The 25539-nt window shown below is 31.6% G+C and overlaps 1 protein-coding gene across 1 annotated transcript in view; it reads left to right on the top strand.

The window, feature by feature from the left end:
- The window catches only part of usp6nl (USP6 N-terminal like), an 85670-nt gene that overhangs the window by 44059 nt on the left and 16072 nt on the right, over positions 1 to 25539 (top strand). The window contains 4 exon segments of the mRNA XM_031300310.2: positions 194 to 301; positions 3312 to 3421; positions 4598 to 4646; positions 7199 to 7319. Of these exon segments, the coding sequence (XP_031156170.2) occupies positions 194 to 301; positions 3312 to 3421; positions 4598 to 4646; positions 7199 to 7319 (388 nt within the window).

The following is a 25539-nucleotide window of genomic DNA, read 5'->3' as shown; positions in this document are numbered from 1 at the left end:
TGTGCATCAACAAAACCACCCTCTGCCTTTTTTTCATAAATCGCACCCTTGGAATCAGTATCGGGAAGGAAAAAAGGGTATCAGGACATCTCTAATAACAACCTGTTCTCAGCTCTGGTCTACATGTGGAGCTTTCTTCTCCTCTTTGAAGGCCTTCCTAACAAGGGACCGCCTGCTGTTTGTTTTCTTCCAGCTGGCCAGGAGGGTCTATAAGGGAATTCCCCTGCAGCTCCGAGGGGAAGTGTGGTGTCTGCTGCTCGATATACCCAAAATAAAGGAGGAGAAGAAAGACTTCTACGAGGTACGGAACACACACTTAACACACACCTGTTCTCCCACACACAGTTTATTAAATCAGCCTTCATTGCAGCACACGCCTCATAAAGATTCCTAAGCGAGCACCTTGGCTTTATTTGATTTCACTGAGCTGCAGTGGGCAAGATGCAGGTTCAGAGGCTTAATTGTGTTTGCGTGAATCGGCACACTGTAAAGAACAGAGACAAACTTTGGATCTCATTAGAAAGTTGAGCTGGCGGGATCAATAATATCGCTGCCTTTAGTTGCTGTGTGAAAGTATTGTAATTATGAGCCGAGGGCACAGACAGTAAACAAAGCAAACACAGTGGGAAATATGAACTGTGAAAGAAAAGGTTTCTGTCGATAATAATCCATTTTATCTTTAGTGTGAAATTGTATTTAATCTGGACGCAAAGGCATCAAATATACAACAAAGACTGTTAATGTAATTGAAATTTATTGTTAAGAGGATAACCCCTTGAGATGAAGCATCTCGTTTTCTAGGGGGTCCTCGAGACATAAGACAAAGACAATTCAGCACATGTACATTCACACTCGCTAGAGCTCTCCCTCATCCCGTCTCGCCCACCCTACCCACCCCATCGACTGCTTATTGAAAACAAATCTGTGTATAATACATATTGCAGTATTAAGAGGCATGACAACATTTAGCCCATACATACACATACATACATACATACGCACACCTACACCCATACTCGCATGTATACACATAAATAAAAGGAAAGGACAAAAAGTATCCCAAATATTTGGGTATATAAAAGAAAGGTCCATTCATACTTGAGGAAAACATTTACAGTAACAGTTTGCATACAAGTAAGTAAAGACCGATGTTTTGAAGGAGTGCAAAGAAGTGACAGATCTTAGAGACCCAGGCAGGCTATTCCAGTCTGAAGGGCTTTAAATTTAAAGGTACGTCTACCACTGTGTGTATCTTTTTAAACCTTTCACCTCAAATTAACATCATACAAGCATAAGGGAACATGAATAATTATAATAAAATAAAACTGGATCCTCCTTTAACCACTTGAGATAAATGCTCAGCAATGCACAAAATTGGATTTTGTATTTTTCTAAACTAAACTATTGACGGAAAACTATTCAGTGAAATACTTTCCGAATAGATTCAAGGTTGGGCCCGGGCGGTATGACGATATACTGTATATTGTCAAAACGATATAAAAATGTCTGTTTATAAAATATATGTTTCGATATTGTTTCTATCGTGATGTCGAAAAACCAGCGGCCGATTTGCATTAAAGCAATATTTGCGATATTTGGACGACACTTAACGTTCTGATCCTTGCACTTTATGTTCATTTTGCACTTAAGTTCCTAATAAAATGAAAAAAAATACTCAGTACTTCTCATGTGTCGAGTATTTAATTCACACAGGAGTATACAAAAATAGGCTTTACCATGTGGTTATTTCATATAGACAGTATATTGTGATATACTGTATATCGTTTTAAAGATATGAAAAAATCGTAATCAGACCTATATCGGGATAGACGATTTTGGCCCAGCCCTACTTCAAGGCAGAAAACATGCTGTAAAGCAGTCAAATTATGTTTCATTTCGGCCCTACAAGGTTGGTTGAAGTAGATGTTTACCAAGTAGAGATACAGTCAGGCTAAACTTTAGCCTAGAAATCTAGACGCACCCTAGCGGCAGCAAATGTAATTTGCAGCCAGGGTCGTCTAGCAACTCTCCGTTGGCTTGCAAGCTGGAAAAACCAAACTCTAGTCAGGCCAATCACATCGTGTATAGAGTCGGTAGGCGGGGCTTACATTATGACAGCAGAGTTGCGACGGTTCCGCTTGAATTCCCTGCTACTTGAAAACAAAGAAGATGGCTGCTGATGCTGGCGAACAGCGGTCTTTGGAATCGGCTTTGGCCGCGACTCTGGAAGACTTGGAGTTAAGCTTTTCTTTGAGAAAAGAACAAAGAACGGCACTGAAGTCATTCTTAAAAAAGGAAGATGTGTTTCGGAGTTTTGCCGACCGGATACGGCAAAAGTTTAATCTATCAATTAGCGTTGCTCTGCTTGGTTGTAGTGCTGTCCTATTGCGTGCAGAGGGAATTTGAAAGACAACTGTTTATCCCGCCCCTCGGATTGAGCCCTGCCAATGGTGAGTTCCCAGACCCAACATCTTGATGTGGGTCTGGCTTGTCAGGCTAGTCAAACTTGGCTTCATCATTGAAATTGTTCCAGACTCAATCCATTTTTAGGGGTTGTTTTACATTTTTACGTGACTAATATTTGGTAGTAAAAACTTTTTGCAAGGCTGTGTATGTGAATTTTAGTTATATTTTGAAACTGTCTTTAACTTGCAGACTCATATTTATATTTTCAAGAAAATGTTTCATTGTTCCTTGGAGCGTAGGTGTCAAACTTGAGGCTTGCGGGCCAAATCCAGCCCCTCGCAAATTTTGATCCGGCCCGCATATCAATTTAGGCTCACAATCAATTTTGGCCCGCATAGTTGTGCGCCAAACCAAAAAGACCGAAAAGTGTTTTCAAACTGCAATTACTCGACACTCAAAGCAGTTTGGTAGATTTTCGACTTTGAGACTCAGAAATTCTCCCAGAACCAGAGACTTTGCATATTCAGGCTGTGGTAGCGTACTTAAAAGCATACTTACTTTTAAAAATGTAATCATTATTTTGCTTGATTTGCTAAATTCCATGATGGCTAAGGAATTTTTTTGCTGACTTCTTTTAGGGCTTTATGTCGACCAAACTAAGTGAGAAGGCTATACTGTATGGGACATGCAATAATACAGTCAAAGATATTTGACTTTTTTGATTAAATAAAAGCATGTCAATAAACTACACGTGTGGCCCTTGATGTGATTCTCATTTTCCAGGGTGGCCCTTGGTGAAATTAAGTTTGACACCCCTGCCTTGTAGTCTCTTCCCTCTGTTACTGACCTTAGTTGTTAAAGTGTGTGTGTGTGTGTGTGTGTGTGTGTTTTCTGGTCGTCTACAGAAACTAAAGGCCAGAGCCAGAGGAGTGTCCCCCGACATCCGTCAGATTGACTTGGATGTGAACCGCACCTACAGGGACCACATCATGTTCATGCATCGCTACGATGTCAAGTGGGTGTCTCCAGAATTTACCGCTGCATTAACAACCACCCTTTACTCTCCTATAGCAATAACTAGAAAAACATTACCGCTTGTGAAAACTATATTAAAGTGCCCATATTATGCTAATTTTCAGGTTCATAATTGTATTTAGAGGTTGTACCAGAATAGGTTTACATGGTTTAATTTTCAGAAAACACCATATTTTTGTTGTACTGCACATTGCTGCAGCTCCTCTTTTCACCCTGTGTGTTGAGCTCTCTGTTTTAGCTACAGAGTGAGGCATCTCACTTCTGTTCCATCTTTGTTGGGAGTCGCACATGCGCAGTAGCTAGGTAAGGACTACTAGCTAGAAGCTAGCGCTGCTAGCGGTTAGCCATCTCGTTCTCAATGGCAAAACACTGCTACAACACACACAAGTTCATTTATCTAACAGGTAAATTAATCTGCAGCAGGATTAATCACATAGTAACAATTCAGTCCTTATTCTATTTTTTCGAGAAACATATGCAAGATAAGTTGACCTGTATGGCTAAAGAGGAAGAAAAAAGGACTTTAAAGCACTGCTCTTACTGTTTGACAAGTAATCTCAGGAAAAGTACAGAGCAGCAAACGCAGCAGGAGTTGGCACTTAGCAGCAAAAATAAACTTGTTTAAATGTATTTTCACACTTTATATAACAGGTGTACTGTCAGACTAGAGCAAGATGTGTTTTATGCTTTAATTACCTACATAGAGAAGGTATAAATAATTCAAAAGAAGCTGGTTAATTAAACTGTAAGTCTGCCCTAACTGATTCCTAAAGCCCCAAAGCTTTCCAAATATGAAAGTGAGACGGCTCATGTCCCCTTTTTCAGTTTGGACTTCTGCTTTGTTACGTAGATTTGCAGCCTCTGATGAATATATAAGCCCAAGAGAGTCAGCAACCAGCCTCAGCTCTTATGTACACTATGTTATAACAAATTAATAACACCATTGTAATTTTTTAACGCTCCTGCTGGGAAATTAAGAAGCATACTGCAGCACACACTTGACTTGATTGACTGATTTTACACCCGAAGTGCAGCTTCTAGGTCGTACATGTGTGATTTAAGTGGAAGTTAAAGATGTCTGTGCTGTCAGAATACAGAAGCAACTCTATGAATGACGATCCAGACTTTAAACTCTGTGTGGTTTGTGTGTTTTCAGGCAGCAGGCTCTCTTCCACGTCCTCACAGCCTACTCCATGTACAACACAGTGAGTCATTCACACTCTCAGCCTGCAGACAACCGCAAATGTTTCTGTGCTTTTACTATCAGTATGTACAGTTGTGTTCAGAATAATAGCAGTGTGTTTAAAAAAAGTGAATAATGCTCAAAATCCTTAGAATAGCTTTTAATTCCATAATATCAATGCATTGGGAACTCTGCACATGACCAAAATTGATCACGTTTGTGTTAAACCTTTACAGAAAGTGAAGAAAAAGGAATATTAGGCTGTTCAAAAAAATAGCAGCATTTGCATTTTTCTTTACAAACATTTACTGTATAAACTGAAAAATGTCTCAAGGGTTTGCTTTACTTTGAATCACTGCACTAATATTTAGTTGCATAACCATTATTTCTGAGAACTGCTTCACATCTGTGTTGCATGGAGTCGACCAACTTCTGGCACCTGTGAACAGGTATTCCAGCCCAGGACCATTGAACTACATTCCACAATACCTCTGCATTACTGGGTTTTTCCTCAGAAACAGCATTTTTGATGTCACAAGTTTTCTATGGGATTGAGGTCTGGGGATTGGGCTGGCCACTCCATAACATCAATCTTGTTCATCTGGAACCAAGACTTTGCTCGCTTACTGGTGTGTTTTGGGTCATTGTCTTGTTGAAAGACCCATTTCAAAGGCATTTCCTCTTCCGCATAAGTCAACATGACCTCTTCAAGTATTTTGATGTATTGAAACTGATCCATGATCCCTGGTATGCGATAAATAGGCCCTACACCACAGTATGAGAAACATCCCCATAACATGATTTTTGCACCACCATGCTTTACTGTCTTCACAGTGTACTGTGGCTTGAATTCATTTCATGGGGGTCGTCGGACAAACTGTCTGCGGCCCCTAGACCCAAAAAGAACAATTTTGCTCTCATCGGTCCACAGAATGTTGCCCCATTTCTCCTTTGGCCAGTCAGTGTGTCCTTTGGCAAATTTCAACCTATTCAGTACATATCTTTTTTTCAGCAATGGGACTTTGCAGGGGCTTCTAGCTGATAGCTTTGCTTCACATAGCCTTCTTCTGATCGTAACAGTACTCACAGGTAAATTTAAGTCTTAAGTCTGATTTTCCTGGAGCTGATCATTGGTTGAGCCTTTGCCATTTTGTCTGTTCTTCGATCCATTCGAATGGTAGTTGACCGTTTTTTCCCACGTCGTTCAGGCTTTGGATGCCATTTCAAGACATTTGAAATCATTTTGGCTGAGCAGCCTATAATTTTCTGCACTTCTTTATATATTTTCCCCTCTCCAACCAACTTTTTAATCAATGTCCGCTGTTCCTCAGAGCAATGTCTGGAACGACCCATTTTGCTGAGTATTTCAGTGTGAAATGCACTATAACCAGCATGCACAACATTTGCTTCCTTCCCTCCTTAAATATGGGTCATAATTGACACCTGTTTCTTCACAGAATCAATCACCTCACTAACTGAACACAACACTGCTATTATTTTGAACATACCCCTTTCAATTACAGATTCAGTTACACAGAATGAGCAGCATGCATGTCATGACTGTTGGGTCTGTTGATTTTCTATGACTCTACAACAATTACTAGTAAATTATTTGCCATGTAGAAATGTCACTTCTACCAAAAAATTTGATTTATGGTTTGAGGTTAGTGATGTTGGACTGCTATTATTTTGAACACAACTGTATGTTTGAGTCTTTTTTTAAAGTACTGGGTTTTCCAAGATTACTTTAGTTACTTTAGGTTTTGGATGCATTTTTGTAAGTAATATTAAGCAACAAGGACACAAATATTCCACATATTTTTATGTTTCCCACTAAACGCTGAACTCAGAGGTAAAAATGAATTACACAAGGTCTCAATATAATGCTAGTCGCACACAAATAAGAAAGAAGAAAATGGGATATAACAAAAGGGGTGCTACGATTTTTTTATAAACACTTCTTTTCCCTAGAATCGATATTGTCTGTTTTTTTACCAATGATTCACCTAAATATTTTCTGTTTAAATGCTACTGCCGACGGCGACTACATCATATCCGTTTCCAGCTAAACAGAGCGAAAGCAGAAAATGCAGAAAACCCATGTTCTGTACTTCTTTACAGATGAATAAATGTCAGACTGACATGTGATGTGCATTCTGTTTAGAAAACAATTAGTTTTTAGAAATGTCTCATGATATATTGTCTCTAGAAGTGTTTTATTCAACTTTTGTTTTTTGTTAAAGAAGGAAAAGAAAATCGCAATACTCAATACTATCAAATCGCAATACTTCTAGAATCGCAATAAATGAAAATCGCGATACAAATCGAATCGGCACCCACGTATCGTGAAAGAATCGAATTGGGACAAAAGCATATGGTCCCAGCCCTATAAAACAATAGGTTGAAACTTTACAGAAGAGAGAATAAATGCATATGTTTTGTACATAATAGATAATGCTGTAAGAACTCAGTGTTTGGCTCATGGACACAATCTGCTTATCGTTATTTCCCCGACTAATTAGTTGTGTGTGTGTGTGTGTGTGTGTGTGTGTGTGTGTGTGTGTGTGTGTGCAGGAGGTGGGCTACTGCCAGGGCATGAGCCAGATTACAGCTCTACTGCTGATATACATGAATGAAGAGGACGCCTTCTGGGCTCTGGTCAAGCTACTGTCTGGGCAGAAGCACGCCATGCACGGTAACGCATATGAACTTCACTCCATCAAAAAAGTTTGGTTATATCTTGCAGCATATTCTCCTTTAACTATTGTCTAGTTAATGCATCGCATTCTGGATCTGTGTCAGGTCAATTTTTGCTGGGCTCTGAAGCATGACATTCACTTGTACAAAAATGCCTATATACTGTATATACTTACAACTACTAGATAACCTTACCACAAGATCTATTAGTAGCTGCTGTAGTAACATATCACACCCCTCTCCTCAGGAGAATAAGCAGTTGATCAAACTTCAGATCCAACTTTTTTTTATTACTCTTTCAACATAGAAAAAGTAATAATGACTTCTTTTAAACTTTTTTCGACGTACTATGACTTTTTTTCCGTCATGATGTACTATGGCTTTTTTCTGACTTTTTTGAACAAACTTTACTTTTTTACTTTTACTTTTTTTGTTTTATTTTAATTTATCCTCATACTATACTATGACTTTTCATGACTTTTTCGACATACTATACTATGACTTTTTATGACTTGTTTTTAAATACTTTACTTTCTCGACTTTTTTCAACATACTATACTATGGGTTTTTTTTTCATCATGTGATACTGTGACTTTTTTCCCCGGCATAATACTGATTTTTAATGACTTTTTCGACATGCTGTACGATGACTTTTTTCGACATGCTGTACGATGACTTTTTTCAACACACTATAATGACTTTTTTCAACATGCTATATATACTATGACTTTTTTCTAAATACTATACTATGACTTTTTTCATGACTTGTTCGACATGCTATACTAAGACTTTTTTCATGACTTTTTTCAACACAGTATACTGTGACTTTTTTTTAGGACTTTTCGACATGCTATCTATGACTCTTTCGGCATACTATACTATGACTTTTTCATGACTTTTTCGACATAATATACTATGACTTTTTCATGACTTGTTTCTACATGCTATACTATGACTTTTTCATGACTTGTTTCGACATACTATACTATGACTTTTTTCAACACACTATACTATGACTTTTCAACATACTATACAATGACTTTTTTCATGACTTTTTTGACATGCTATACTATGACTTTTTACAACACATTATACTATGACTTTTCAACATACTATACTATGACTTTTTTCATGACTTTTTCGACATGCTGTACGATGACTTTTTTCGACATGCTGTACGATGACTTTTTTCAACACACTATAATGACTTTTTTCAACATGCTATATATACTATGACTTTTTTCTAAATACTATACTATGACTTTTTTCATGACTTGTTCGACATGCTATACTAAGACTTTTTTCATGACTTTTTTCAACACAGTATACTGTGACTTTTTTTTAGGACTTTTCGACATGCTATCTATGACTCTTTCGACATACTATACTATGACTTTTTCATGACTTTTTCGACATAATATACTATGACTTTTTCATGACTTGTTTCTACATGCTATACTATGACTTTTTCATGACTTGTTTCGACATACTATACTATGACTTTTTTCAACACACTATACTATGACTTTTCAACATACTATACAATGACTTTTTTCATGACTTTTTTGACATGCTATACTATGACTTTTTACAACACATTATACTATGACTTTTCAACATACTATACTATGACTTTTTTCATGACTTTTTTGACATGCTATACAATGATTTTTTTGACCTATTATACTATGACTTTTCAACATACTATACAATGAGTTTTTTCGACATGCTATACTATGACTTTTTCATGACTTGTTTTGACATGCTATATTATGACTTTTTCATGACTTTTTCGACATACTATACTATGACTTTTTTCATGACTTTTTTGACATACTATACTATGACTTTTTTTCATGACTTTTTTCAACACACTATACTATGACTTTTTTTGTGACTTTTTCGACACACTATACTATGACTTTTTTCATGACTTTTTTTGACATGCTATACTATGACTTTTTTCAACACACTATACTATGACTTTTTTCATGACTTTTTTTGACATGCTATACTATGACTTTTTTCGGCATACTATACTATGACTTTTTTTTCATGACTTTTTCAACACACTATACTGTGACTTTTTTGTGAATTTTTTTGACATAGTATACTATGACTTTTTCGACATACTATACTATGACTTTTTCGACATGCTATATTATGACTTTTTTCATGACTTTTTTCGACATACTATACTATGACTTTTTCATGACTTGTTTCAACATGCTATACTAAGACTTTACTCAACACACTACTATGACTTTTCAACATACTATACAATGACGTTTTTCATGACTTTTTCGACATACTATACTATGACTTTTTTCATGACTTTTTTCAACACACTATACTATGACTTTTTTCATGACTTTCGACATGCTATACTATGACTTTTGTCTACATCCTATACTATGACTTTTTTCGTGACTTTTTCGACATGCTATATTATGACTTTTTTCATGACTTTTTCGACATACTATATATTACTTTTTCGACATACTATACTATGACTTTTTCGACATACTATACTATGACTTTTTCATGACTTGTTTCAACATGCTATACTATGAATTTATTCAACACTATACTATGACTTTTTAACATACTATACAATGACTTTTTTCATGACTTTTTTGACATACTATACTATGACACTTTTTCATGACTTTTTTCAACATACTATACTATGACTTTTTTCATGACTTTTTTGACATGCTATACAATGATTTTTTTGACCTATTATACTATGACTTTTTTCATGACTTTTTCTACATGCTACACTATGACTTTTTTCATGACTTTTTCGACATGCTATACTATGACTTTATTCAACACACTATACTATGACTTTTCAACATACTATACAATTACTTTTTTCATGACTTTTTGAACACACTATACTGTGACTTTTTTGTGAATTTTTTTGACATAGTATACTATGACTTTTTCGACATACTATACTATGACTTTTTCGACATGCTATATTATGACTTTTTTCATGACTTTTTCGACATACTATACTATGACTTTTTCATGACTTGTTTCAACATGCTATACTAAGACTTTATTCGACATACTATACTATGACTTTTTCGACATGCTATATTATGACTTTTTTCATGACTTTTTTGACATACTATACTATGACTTTTTCATGACTTGTTTCAACATGCTATACTAAGACTTTACTCAACACACTACTATGACTTTTCAACATACTATACAATGACTTTTTTCATGACTTTTTTGACATGCTATACTATGACGTTTTTCATGACTTTTTCGACATACTATACTATGACTTTTTTCAACACACTATACTATGACTTTTTTTGTGACTTTTTCGACACACTATACTATGACTTTTTTCATGACTTTTTTTGACATGCTATACTATGACTTTTTTCAACACACTATACTATGACTTTTTTTGACATGCTATACTATGACTTTTTTCGGCATACTATACTATGACTTTTTTTTCATGACTTTTTCAACACACTATACTGTCTTTTTTGTGAATTTTTTTGACATAGTATACTATGACTTTTTTCGACATACTATACTATGACTTTTTCGACATACTATACTATGACTTTTTCATGACTTGTTTCAACATGCTATACTAAGACTTTACTCAACACACTACTATGACTTTTCAACATACTATACAATGACTTTTTCATGACTTGTTTTGACATGCTATACTATGACTTTTTCATGACTTTTTCGACATACTATACAATGACTCTTTTCAACATACTATACAATGACTTTTTTTCATGACTTTTTTCAACACACTATACTATGACTTTTTTGTGATTATTTTTTGACATATACTATGACTTTTTCGACATACTATACTATGACTTTTTCATGACTTGTTTTGACATGCTATACTATGCCTTTTTCATGACTTTTTCGACATACTATACGATGACTTTTTTCATGACTTTTTTCAACACACTATACTATGACTTTTTTCATGACTTTCGACATGCTATACTATGACTTTTGTCTACATCCTATACTATGACTTTTTTCTAAATACTATACTATGACTTTTTTCGTGACTTTTTCAACATGCTATACTATGACTTTTTTCGACATACTATACTATGACTTTATTCAACACACTATACTATGACTTTTCAACATACTATACAATGACTTTTTTCATTACTTTTTTGACATGCTATACTATGAAGTTTTTCATGACTTTTTCGACATACTATATTATGACTTTTTCATGACACTTTTTCGACATACTATACTATGACTTTTTCATGACTTGTTTTGACATGCTATATTATGACTTTTTCATGACTTTTTCGACATACTATACTATGACTCTTTTCAACATACTATACAATGACTTTTTTCATGACTTTTTTGACATGCTATACTATGACGTTTTTCATGACTTTTTCGACATACTATACTATGACTTTTTTTCATGACTTTTTTCAACACACTATACTATGACTTTTTTTGTGACTTTTTCGACACACTATACTATGACTTTTTTCATGACTTTTTTTGACATGCTATACTATGACTTTTTTCAACACACTATACTATGACTTTTTTCATGACTTTTTTTGACATGCTATACTATGACTTTTTTCGGCATACTATACTATGACTTTTTTTTCATGACTTTTTCAACACACTATACTGTGACTTTTTTGTGAATTTTTTTGACATAGTATACTATGACTTTTTCGACATACTATACTATGACTTTTTCGACATGCTATATTATGACTTTTTTCATGACTTTTTTCGACATACTATACTATGACTTTTTCATGACTTGTTTCAACATGCTATACTAAGACTTTACTCAACACACTACTATGACTTTTCAACATACTATACAATGACGTTTTTCATGACTTTTTCGACATACTATACTATGACTTTTTTTCATGACTTTTTCGACACACTATACTATGACTTTTTTCATGACTTTTTTTGACATGCTATACTATGACTTTTTTCAACACACTATACTATGACTTTTTTTCATGACTTTTTCGACACACTATACTATGACTTTTTTCATGACTTTTTTTGACATGCTATACTATGACTTTTTTCGGCATACTATACTATGACTTTTTTTTCATGACTTTTTCAACACACTATACTGTGACTTTTTTGTGAATTTTTTTGACATAGTATACTATGACTTTTTCGACATACTATACTATGACTTTTTCGACATACTATACTATGACTTTTTCATGACTTGTTTCAACATGCTATACTAAGACTTTACTCAACACACTACTATGACTTTTCAACATACTATACAATGACTTTTTTCATGACTTTTCTGACATGCTATACTATGAAGTTTTTCATGACTTTTTCGACATACTATATTATGACTTTTTCATGACACTTTTTCGACATACTATACTATGACTTTTTCATGACTTGTTTTGACATGCTATACTATGACTTTTTCATGACTTTTTCGACATACTATACAATGACTCTTTTCAACATACTATACAATGACTTTTTTTCATGACTTTTTTCAACACACTATACTATGACTTTTTTGTGATTTTTTTTTAACATATACTATGACTTTTTCGACATACTATACTATGACTTTTTCATGACTTGTTTTGACATGCTATACTATGCCTTTTTCATGACTTTTTCGACATACTATACGATGACTTTTTTTCAACACACTATACTATGACTTTTTTCATGACTTTCGACATGCTATACTATGACTTTTGTCTACATCCTATACTATGACTTTTTTCTAAATACTATACTGTGACTTTTTTCGTGACTTTTTCAACATGCTATACTATGACTTTTTTCGACATACTATACTATGACTTTATTCAACACACTATACTATGATTTTTCAATATACTATACAATGACTTTTTTCATGACTTGTTTTGACATACTATACTATGACTTTTTTTCATGACTTTTTTCAACACACTATACTATGACTTTTTTGTGATTTTTTTTTTTTTGACATAGTATACTATGACTTTTTCGACATACTATACTATGACTTTTTCATGACTTGTTTTGACATACTATACTATGACTCTTTTCATGACTTTTTCAACACACTGTACTGTGACTTTTTTGTGAATTTTTTTGACATAGTATACTATGACTTTTTCGACATACTATACTATGACTTTTTCGACATACTATACTATGACTTTTTCATGACTTGTTTCAACATGCTATACTAAGACTTTACTCAACACACTACTATGACTTTTCAACATACTATACAATGACTTTTTTCATGACTTTTCTGACATGCTATACTATGAAGTTTTTCATGACTTTTTCGACATACTATATTATGACTTTTTCATGACACTTTTTCGACATACTATACTATGACTTTTTCATGACTTGTTTTGACATGCTATACTATGACTTTTTCATGACTTTTTCGACATACTATACAATGACTCTTTTCAACATACTATACAATGACTTTTTTTCATGACTTTTTTCAACACACTATACTATGACTTTTTTGTGATTTTTTTTTTTAACATATACTATGACTTTTTCGACATACTATACTATGACTTTTTCATGACTTGTTTTGACATGCTATACTATGCCTTTTTCATGACTTTTTCGACATACTATACGATGACTTTTTTTCAACACACTATACTATGACTTTTTTCATGACTTTCGACATGCTATACTATGACTTTTGTCTACATCCTATACTATGACTTTTTTCTAAATACTATACTGTGACTTTTTTCGTGACTTTTTCAACATGCTATACTATGACTTTTTTCGACATACTATACTATGACTTTATTCAACACACTATACTATGATTTTTCAACATACTATACAATGACTTTTTTCATGACTTGTTTTGACATACTATACTATGACTTTTTTTCATGACTTTTTTCAACACACTATACTATGACTTTTTTGTGATGACATAGTATACTATGACTTTTTCGACATACTATACTATGACTTTTTCATGACTTGTTTTGACATACTATACTATGACTCTTTTCATGACTTTTTTGACATGCTATACTATGACTTTTTTCGTGACTTTTTCGACATACTATACTGTGACTTTTTTCATGACTTTTTTCAACACACTATACTATGACTTTTTTGTGATTTTTTTTTTTAACATATACTATGACTTTTTCGACATACTATACTATGACTTTTTCATGACTTGTTTTGACATGCTATACTATGCCTTTTTCGACATACTATACGATGACTTTTTTCATGACTTTTTTTCAACACACTATACTATGACTTTTTTCATGACTTTCGACATGCTATACTATGACTTTTGTCTACATCCTATACTATGACTTTTTTCTAAATACTATACTATGACTTTTTTCGTGACTTTTTCAACATGCTATACTATGACTTTTTTCGACATACTATACTATGACTTTATTCAACACACTATACTATGATTTTTCAACATACTATACAATGACTTTTTTCATGACTTGTTTTGACATACTATACTATGACTTTATTCAACACACTATACTATGACTTTTCAACATACTATACAATGACTTTTTTCATTACTTTTTTGACATGCTATACAATGATGTTTTTCATGACTTTTTCAACATACTATACTATGACTTTTTTTCATGACTTTTTTCAACACACTATACTATGACTTTTTTTGTGACTTTTTCGACACACTATACTATGACTTTTTTCATGACTTTTTTTGACATGCTATACTATGACTTTTTTCAACACACTATACTATGACTTTTTTCATGACTTTTTGACATGCTATACTATGACTTTTTTCGGCATACTATACTATGACTTTTTTTTCATGACTTTTTCAACACACTATACTGTGACTTTTTTGTGAATTTTTTTGACATAGTATACTATGACTTTTTCGACATACTATACTATGACTATTTCGACATGCTATATTATGACTTTTTTCATGACTTTTTTGACATACTATACTATGACTTTTTCATGACTTGTTTCAACATGCTATACTAAGACTTTACTCAACACACTACTATGACTTTTCAACATACTATACAATGACTTTTTTCATGACTTTTTTGACATGCTATACTATGACGTTTTTCATGACTTTTTCGACATACTATACTATGACTTTTTTCAACACACTATACTATGACTTTTTTTGTGACTTTTTCGACACACTATACTATGACTTTTTTCATGACTTTTTTTGACATGCTATACTATGACTTTTTTCAACACACTATACTATGACTTTTTTTGACATGCTATACTATGACTTTTTTCGGCATACTATACTATGACTTTTTTTTCATGACTTTTTCAACACACTATACTGTCTTTTTTGTGAATTTTTTTGACATAGTATACTATGACTTTTTTCGACATACTATACTATGACTTTTTCGACATACTATACTATGACTTTTTCATGACTTGTTTCAACATGCTATACTAAGACTTTACTCAACACACTACTATGACTTTTCAACATACTATACAATGACTTTTTCATGACTTGTTTTGACATGCTATACTATGACTTTTTCATGACTTTTTCGACATACTATACAATGACTCTTTTCAACATACTATACAATGACTTTTTTTCATGACTTTTTTCAACACACTATACTATGACTTTTTTGTGATTATTTTTTGACATATACTATGACTTTTTCGACATACTATACTATGACTTTTTCATGACTTGTTTTGACATGCTATACTATGCCTTTTTCATGACTTTTTCGACATACTATACGATGACTTTTTTCATGACTTTTTTCAACACACTATACTATGACTTTTTTCATGACTTTCGACATGCTATACTATGACTTTTGTCTACATCCTATACTATGACTTTTTTCTAAATACTATACTATGACTTTTTTCGTGACTTTTTCAACATGCTATACTATGACTTTTTTCGACATACTATACTATGACTTTATTCAACACACTATACTATGACTTTTCAACATACTATACAATGACTTTTTTCATTACTTTTTTGACATGCTATACTATGAAGTTTTTCATGACTTTTTCGACATACTATATTATGACTTTTTCATGACACTTTTTCGACATACTATACTATGACTTTTTCATGACTTGTTTTGACATGCTATATTATGACTTTTTCATGACTTTTTCGACATACTATACTATGACTCTTTTCAACATACTATACAATGACTTTTTTCATGACTTTTTTGACATGCTATACTATGACGTTTTTCATGACTTTTTCGACATACTATACTATGACTTTTTTTCATGACTTTTTTCAACACACTATACTATGACTTTTTTTGTGACTTTTTCGACACACTATACTATGACTTTTTTCATGACTTTTTTTGACATGCTATACTATGACTTTTTTCAACACACTATACTATGACTTTTTTCATGACTTTTTTTGACATGCTATACTATGACTTTTTTCGGCATACTATACTATGACTTTTTTTCATGACTTTTTCAACACACTATACTGTGACTTTTTTGTGAATTTTTTTGACATAGTATACTATGACTTTTTCGACATACTATACTATGACTTTTTCGACATGCTATATTATGACTTTTTTCATGACTTTTTTCGACATACTATACTATGACTTTTTCATGACTTGTTTCAACATGCTATACTAAGACTTTACTCAACACACTACTATGACTTTTCAACATACTATACAATGACGTTTTTCATGACTTTTTCGACATACTATACTATGACTTTTTTTCATGACTTTTTCGACACACTATACTATGACTTTTTTCATGACTTTTTTTGACATGCTATACTATGACTTTTTCAACACACTATACTATGACTTTTTTTCATGACTTTTTCGACACACTATACTATGACTTTTTTCATGACTTTTTTTGACATGCTATACTATGACTTTTTTCGGCATACTATACTATGACTTTTTTTTCATGACTTTTTCAACACACTATACTGTGACTTTTTTGTGAATTTTTTTGACATAGTATACTATGACTTTTTCGACATACTATACTATGACTTTTTCGACATACTATACTATGACTTTTTCATGACTTGTTTCAACATGCTATACTAAGACTTTACTCAACACACTACTATGACTTTTCAACATACTATACAATGACTTTTTTCATGACTTTTCTGACATGCTATACTATGAAGTTTTTCATGACTTTTTCGACATACTATATTATGACTTTTTCATGACACTTTTTCGACATACTATACTATGACTTTTTCATGACTTGTTTTGACATGCTATACTATGACTTTTTCATGACTTTTTCGACATACTATACAATGACTCTTTTCAACATACTATACAATGACTTTTTTTCATGACTTTTTTCAACACACTATACTATGACTTTTTTGTGATTTTTTTTTAACATATACTATGACTTTTTCGACATACTATACTATGACTTTTTCATGACTTGTTTTGACATGCTATACTATGCCTTTTTCATGACTTTTTCGACATACTATACGATGACTTTTTTCATGACTTTTTTTCAACACACTATACTATGACTTTTTTCATGACTTTCGACATGCTATACTATGACTTTTGTCTACATCCTATACTATGACTTTTTTCTAAATACTATACTATGACTTTTTTCGTGACTTTTTCAACATGCTATACTATGACTTTTTTCGACATACTATACTATGACTTTATTCAACACACTATACTATGACTTTTCAACATACTATACAATGACTTTTTTCATTACTTTTTTGACATGCTATACTATGAAGTTTTTCATGACTTTTTCGACATACTATATTATGACTTTTTCATGACACTTTTTCGACATACTATACTATGACTTTTTCATGACTTGTTTTGACATGCTATATTATGACTTTTTCATGACTTTTTCGACATACTATACTATGACTCTTTTCAACATACTATACAATGACTTTTTTCATGACTTTTTTGACATGCTATACTATGACGTTTTTCATGACTTTTTCGACATACTATACTATGACTTTTTTTCATGACTTTTTTCAACACACTATACTATGACTTTTTTTGTGACTTTTTCGACACACTATACTATGACTTTTTTCATGACTTTTTTTGACATGCTATACTATGACTTTTTTCAACACACTATACTATGACTTTTTTCATGACTTTTTTTGACATGCTATACTATGACTTTTTTCGGCATACTATACTATGACTTTTTTTTCATGACTTTTTCAACACACTATACTGTGACTTTTTTGTGAATTTTTTTGACATAGTATACTATGACTTTTTCGACATACTATACTATGACTTTTTCGACATGCTATATTATGACTTTTTTCATGACTTTTTTCGACATACTATACTATGACTTTTTCATGACTTGTTTCAACATGCTATACTAAGACTTTACTCAACACACTACTATGACTTTTCAACATACTATACAATGACGTTTTTCATGACTTTTTCGACATACTATACTATGACTTTTTTTCATGACTTTTTCGACACACTATACTATGACTTTTTTCATGACTTTTTTTGACATGCTATACTATGACTTTTTTCAACACACTATACTATGACTTTTTTTCATGACTTTTTCGACACACTATACTATGACTTTTTTCATGACTTTTTTTGACATGCTATACTATGACTTTTTTCGGCATACTATACTATGACTTTTTTTTCATGACTTTTTCAACACACTATACTGTGACTTTTTTGTGAATTTTTTTGACATAGTATACTATGACTTTTTCGACATACTATACTATGACTTTTTCGACATACTATACTATGACTTTTTCATGACTTGTTTCAACATGCTATACTAAGACTTTACTCAACACACTACTATGACTTTTCAACATACTATACAATGACTTTTTTCATGACTTTTCTGACATGCTATACTATGAAGTTTTTCATGACTTTTTCGACATACTATATTATGACTTTTTCATGACACTTTTTCGACATACTATACTATGACTTTTTCATGACTTGTTTTGACATGCTATACTATGACTTTTTCATGACTTTTTCGACATACTATACAATGACTCTTTTCAACATACTATACAATGACTTTTTTTCATGACTTTTTTCAACACACTATACTATGACTTTTTTGTGATTTTTTTTTAACATATACTATGACTTTTTCGACATACTATACTATGACTTTTTCATGACTTGTTTTGACATGCTATACTATGCCTTTTTCATGACTTTTTCGACATACTATACGATGACTTTTTTCATGACTTTTTTTCAACACACTATACTATGACTTTTTTCATGACTTTCGACATGCTATACTATGACTTTTGTCTACATCCTATACTATGACTTTTTTCTAAATACTATACTATGACTTTTTTCGTGACTTTTTCAACATGCTATACTATGACTTTTTTCGACATACTATACTATGACTTTATTCAACACACTATACTATGACTTTTCAACATACTATACAATGACTTTTTTCATTACTTTTTTGACATGCTATACTATGAAGTTTTTCATGACTTTTTCGACATACTATATTATGACTTTTTCATGACACTTTTTCGACATACTATACTATGACTTTTTCATGACTTGTTTTGACATGCTATATTATGACTTTTTCATGACTTTTTCGACATACTATACTATGACTCTTTTCAACATACTATACAATGACTTTTTTCATGACTTTTTCGACATACTATACTATGACTTTTTTTCATGACTTTTTTCAACACACTATACTATGACTTTTTTTGTGACTTTTTCGACACACTATACTATGACTTTTTTCATGACTTTTTTTGACATGCTATACTATGACTTTTTTCAACACACTATACTATGACTTTTTTCATGACTTTTTTTGACATGCTATACTATGACTTTTTTCGGCATACTATACTATGACTTTTTTTTCATGACTTTTTCAACACACTATACTGTGACTTTTTTGTGAATTTTTTTGACATAGTATACTATGACTTTTTCGACATACTATACTATGACTTTTTCGACATGCTATATTATGACTTTTTTCATGACTTTTTTCGACATACTATACTATGACTTTTTCATGACTTGTTTCAACATGCTATACTAAGACTTTACTCAACACACTACTATGACTTTTCAACATACTATACAATGACGTTTTTCATGACTTTTTCGACATACTATACTATGACTTTTTTTCATGACTTTTTCGACACACTATACTATGACTTTTTTCATGACTTTTTTTGACATGCTATACTATGACTTTTTTCAACACACTATACTATGACTTTTTTCATGACTTTTTGACATGCTATACTATGACTTTTTTCGGCATACTATACTATGACTTTTTTTTCATGACTTTTTCAACACACTATACTGTGACTTTTTTGTGAATTTTTTTGACATAGTATACTATGACTTTTTCGACATACTATACTATGACTTTTTCGACATGCTATATTATGACTTTTTTCATGACTTTTTTCGACATACTATACTATGACTTTTTCATGACTTGTTTCAACATGCTATACTAAGACTTTACTCAACACACTACTATGACTTTTCAACATACTATACAATGACGTTTTTCATGACTTTTTCGACATACTATACTATGACTTTTTTTCATGACTTTTTCGACACACTATACTATGACTTTTTTCATGACTTTTTTTGACATGCTATACTATGACTTTTTTCAACACACTATACTATGACTTTTTTTCATGACTTTTTCGACACACTATACTATGACTTTTTTCATGACTTTTTTTGACATGCTATACTATGACTTTTTTCGGCATACTATACTATGACTTTTTTTCATGACTTTTTCAACACACTATACTGTGACTTTTTTGTGAATTTTTTTGACATAGTATACTATGACTTTTTCGACATACTATACTATGACTTTTTCGACATACTATACTATGACTTTTTCATGACTTGTTTCAACATGCTATACTAAGACTTTACTCAACACACTACTATGACTTTTCAACATACTATACAATGACTTTTTTCATGACTTTTCTGACATGCTATACTATGAAGTTTTTCATGACTTTTTCGACATACTATATTATGACTTTTTCATGACACTTTTTCGACATACTATACTATGACTTTTTCATGACTTGTTTTGACATGCTATACTATGACTTTTTCATGACTTTTCGACATACTATACAATGACTCTTTTCAACATACTATACAATGACTTTTTTTCATGACTTTTTTCAACACACTATACTATGACTTTTTTGTGATTTTTTTTTAACATATACTATGACTTTTTCGACATACTATACTATGACTTTTTCATGACTTGTTTTGACATGCTATACTATGCCTTTTTCATGACTTTTTCGACATACTATACGATGACTTTTTTTCAACACACTATACTATGACTTTTTTCATGACTTTCGACATGCTATACTATGACTTTTGTCTACATCCTATACTATGACTTTTTTCTAAATACTATACTGTGACTTTTTTCGTGACTTTTTCAACATGCTATACTATGACTTTTTTCGACATACTATACTATGACTTTATTCAACACACTATACTATGATTTTTCAACATACTATACAATGACTTTTTTCATGACTTGTTTTGACATACTATACTATGACTTTTTTTCATGACTTTTTTCAACACACTATACTATGACTTTTTTGTGATTTTTTTTTGACATAGTATACTATGACTTTTTCGACATACTATACTATGACTTTTTCATGACTTGTTTTGACATACTATACTATGACTCTTTTCATGACTTTTTCAACACACTGTACTGTGACTTTTTTGTGAATTTTTTTGACATAGTATACTATGACTTTTTCGACATACTATACTATGACTTTTTCGACATACTATACTATGACTTTTTCATGACTTGTTTCAACATGCTATACTAAGACTTTACTCAACACACTACTATGACTTTTCAACATACTATACAATGACTTTTTTCATGACTTTTCTGACATGCTATACTATGAAGTTTTTCATGACTTTTTCGACATACTATATTATGACTTTTTCATGACACTTTTTCGACATACTATACTATGACTTTTTCATGACTTGTTTTGACATGCTATACTATGACTTTTTCATGACTTTTTCGACATACTATACAATGACTCTTTTCAACATACTATACAATGACTTTTTTTCATGACTTTTTTCAACACACTATACTATGACTTTTTTGTGATTTTTTTTTAACATATACTATGACTTTTTCGACATACTATACTATGACTTTTTCATGACTTGTTTTGACATGCTATACTATGCCTTTTTCATGACTTTTTTCGACATACTATACGATGACTTTTTTTCAACACACTATACTATGACTTTTTTCATGACTTTCGACATGCTATACTATGACTTTTGTCTACATCCTATACTATGACTTTTTTCTAAATACTATACTGTGACTTTTTTCGTGACTTTTTCAACATGCTATACTATGACTTTTTTCGACATACTATACTATGACTTTATTCAACACACTATACTATGATTTTTCAACATACTATACAATGACTTTTTTCATGACTTGTTTTGACATACTATACTATGACTTTTTTTCATGACTTTTTTCAACACACTATACTATGACTTTTTTGTGATGACATAGTATACTATGACTTTTTCGACATACTATACTATGACTTTTTCATGACTTGTTTTGACATACTATACTATGACTCTTTTCATGACTTTTTTGACATGCTATACTATGACTTTTTTCGTGACTTTTTCGACATACTATACTGTGACTTTTTTCATGACTTTTTTCAACACACTATACTATGACTTTTTTGTGATTTTTTTTTTTAACATATACTATGACTTTTTCGACATACTATACTATGACTTTTTCATGACTTGTTTTGACATGCTATACTATGCCTTTTTCGACATACTATACGATGACTTTTTTCATGACTTTTTTTCAACACACTATACTATGACTTTTTTCATGACTTTCGACATGCTATACTATGACTTTTGTCTACATCCTATACTATGACTTTTTTCTAAATACTATACTATGACTTTTTTCGTGACTTTTTCAACATGCTATACTATGACTTTTTTCGACATACTATACTATGACTTTATTCAACACACTATACTATGACTTTTCAACATACTATACAATGACTTTTTTCATTACTTTTTTGACATGCTATACTATGAAGTTTTTCATGACTTTTTCGACATACTATATTATGACTTTTTCATGACACTTTTTCGACATACTATACTATGACTTTTTCATGACTTGTTTTGACATGCTATATTATGACTTTTTCATGACTTTTTCGACATACTATACTATGACTCTTTTCAACATACTATACAATGACTTTTTTCATGACTTTTTTGACATGCTATACTATGACGTTTTTCATGACTTTTTCGACATACTATACTATGACTTTTTTTCATGACTTTTTTCAACACACTATACTATGACTTTTTTTGTGACTTTTTCGACACACTATACTATGACTTTTTTCATGACTTTTTTTGACATGCTATACTATGACTTTTTTCAACACACTATACTATGACTTTTTTCATGACTTTTTTTGACATGCTATACTATGACTTTTTTCGGCATACTATACTATGACTTTTTTTTCATGACTTTTTCAACACACTATACTGTGACTTTTTTGTGAATTTTTTTGACATAGTATACTATGACTTTTTCGACATACTATACTATGACTTTTTCGACATGCTATATTATGACTTTTTTCATGACTTTTTTCGACATACTATACTATGACTTTTTCATGACTTGTTTCAACATGCTATACTAAGACTTTACTCAACACACTACTATGACTTTTCAACATACTATACAATGACGTTTTTCATGACTTTTTCGACATACTATACTATGACTTTTTTTCATGACTTTTTCGACACACTATACTATGACTTTTTTCATGACTTTTTTTGACATGCTATACTATGACTTTTTTCAACACACTATACTATGACTTTTTTTCATGACTTTTTCGACACACTATACTATGACTTTTTTCATGACTTTTTTTGACATGCTATACTATGACTTTTTTCGGCATACTATACTATGACTTTTTTTTCATGACTTTTTCAACACACTATACTGTGACTTTTTTGTGAATTTTTTTGACATAGTATACTATGACTTTTTCGACATACTATACTATGACTTTTTCGACATACTATACTATGACTTTTTCATGACTTGTTTCAACATGCTATACTAAGACTTTACTCAACACACTACTATGACTTTTCAACATACTATACAATGACTTTTTTCATGACTTTTCTGACATGCTATACTATGAAGTTTTTCATGACTTTTTCGACATACTATATTATGACTTTTTCATGACACTTTTTCGACATACTATACTATGACTTTTTCATGACTTGTTTTGACATGCTATACTATGACTTTTTCATGACTTTTTCGACATACTATACAATGACTCTTTTCAACATACTATACAATGACTTTTTTTCATGACTTTTTTCAACACACTATACTATGACTTTTTTGTGATTTTTTTTTAACATATACTATGACTTTTTCGACATACTATACTATGACTTTTTCATGACTTGTTTTGACATGCTATACTATGCCTTTTTCATGACTTTTTCGACATACTATACGATGACTTTTTTCATGACTTTTTTTCAACACACTATACTATGACTTTTTTCATGACTTTCGACATGCTATACTATGACTTTTGTCTACATCCTATACTATGACTTTTTTCTAAATACTATACTATGACTTTTTTCGTGACTTTTTCAACATGCTATACTATGACTTTTTTCGACATACTATACTATGACTTTATTCAACACACTATACTATGATTTTTCAACATACTATACAATGACTTTTTTCATGACTTGTTTTGACATACTATACTATGACTTTTTTTCATGACTTTTTTCAACACACTATACTATGACTTTTTTGTGATGACATAGTATACTATGACTTTTTCGACATACTATACTATGACTTTTTCATGACTTGTTTTGACATACTATACTATGACTCTT

Source organism: Sander lucioperca, chromosome 20 (genome assembly GCF_008315115.2).
Source record: "Sander lucioperca isolate FBNREF2018 chromosome 20, SLUC_FBN_1.2, whole genome shotgun sequence".
Lineage (NCBI taxonomy): Eukaryota > Metazoa > Chordata > Actinopteri > Perciformes > Percidae > Sander > Sander lucioperca.
Note: the sequence above shows the minus strand (reverse complement) of the source record. Positions and strands in the feature narration are given on the sequence as shown.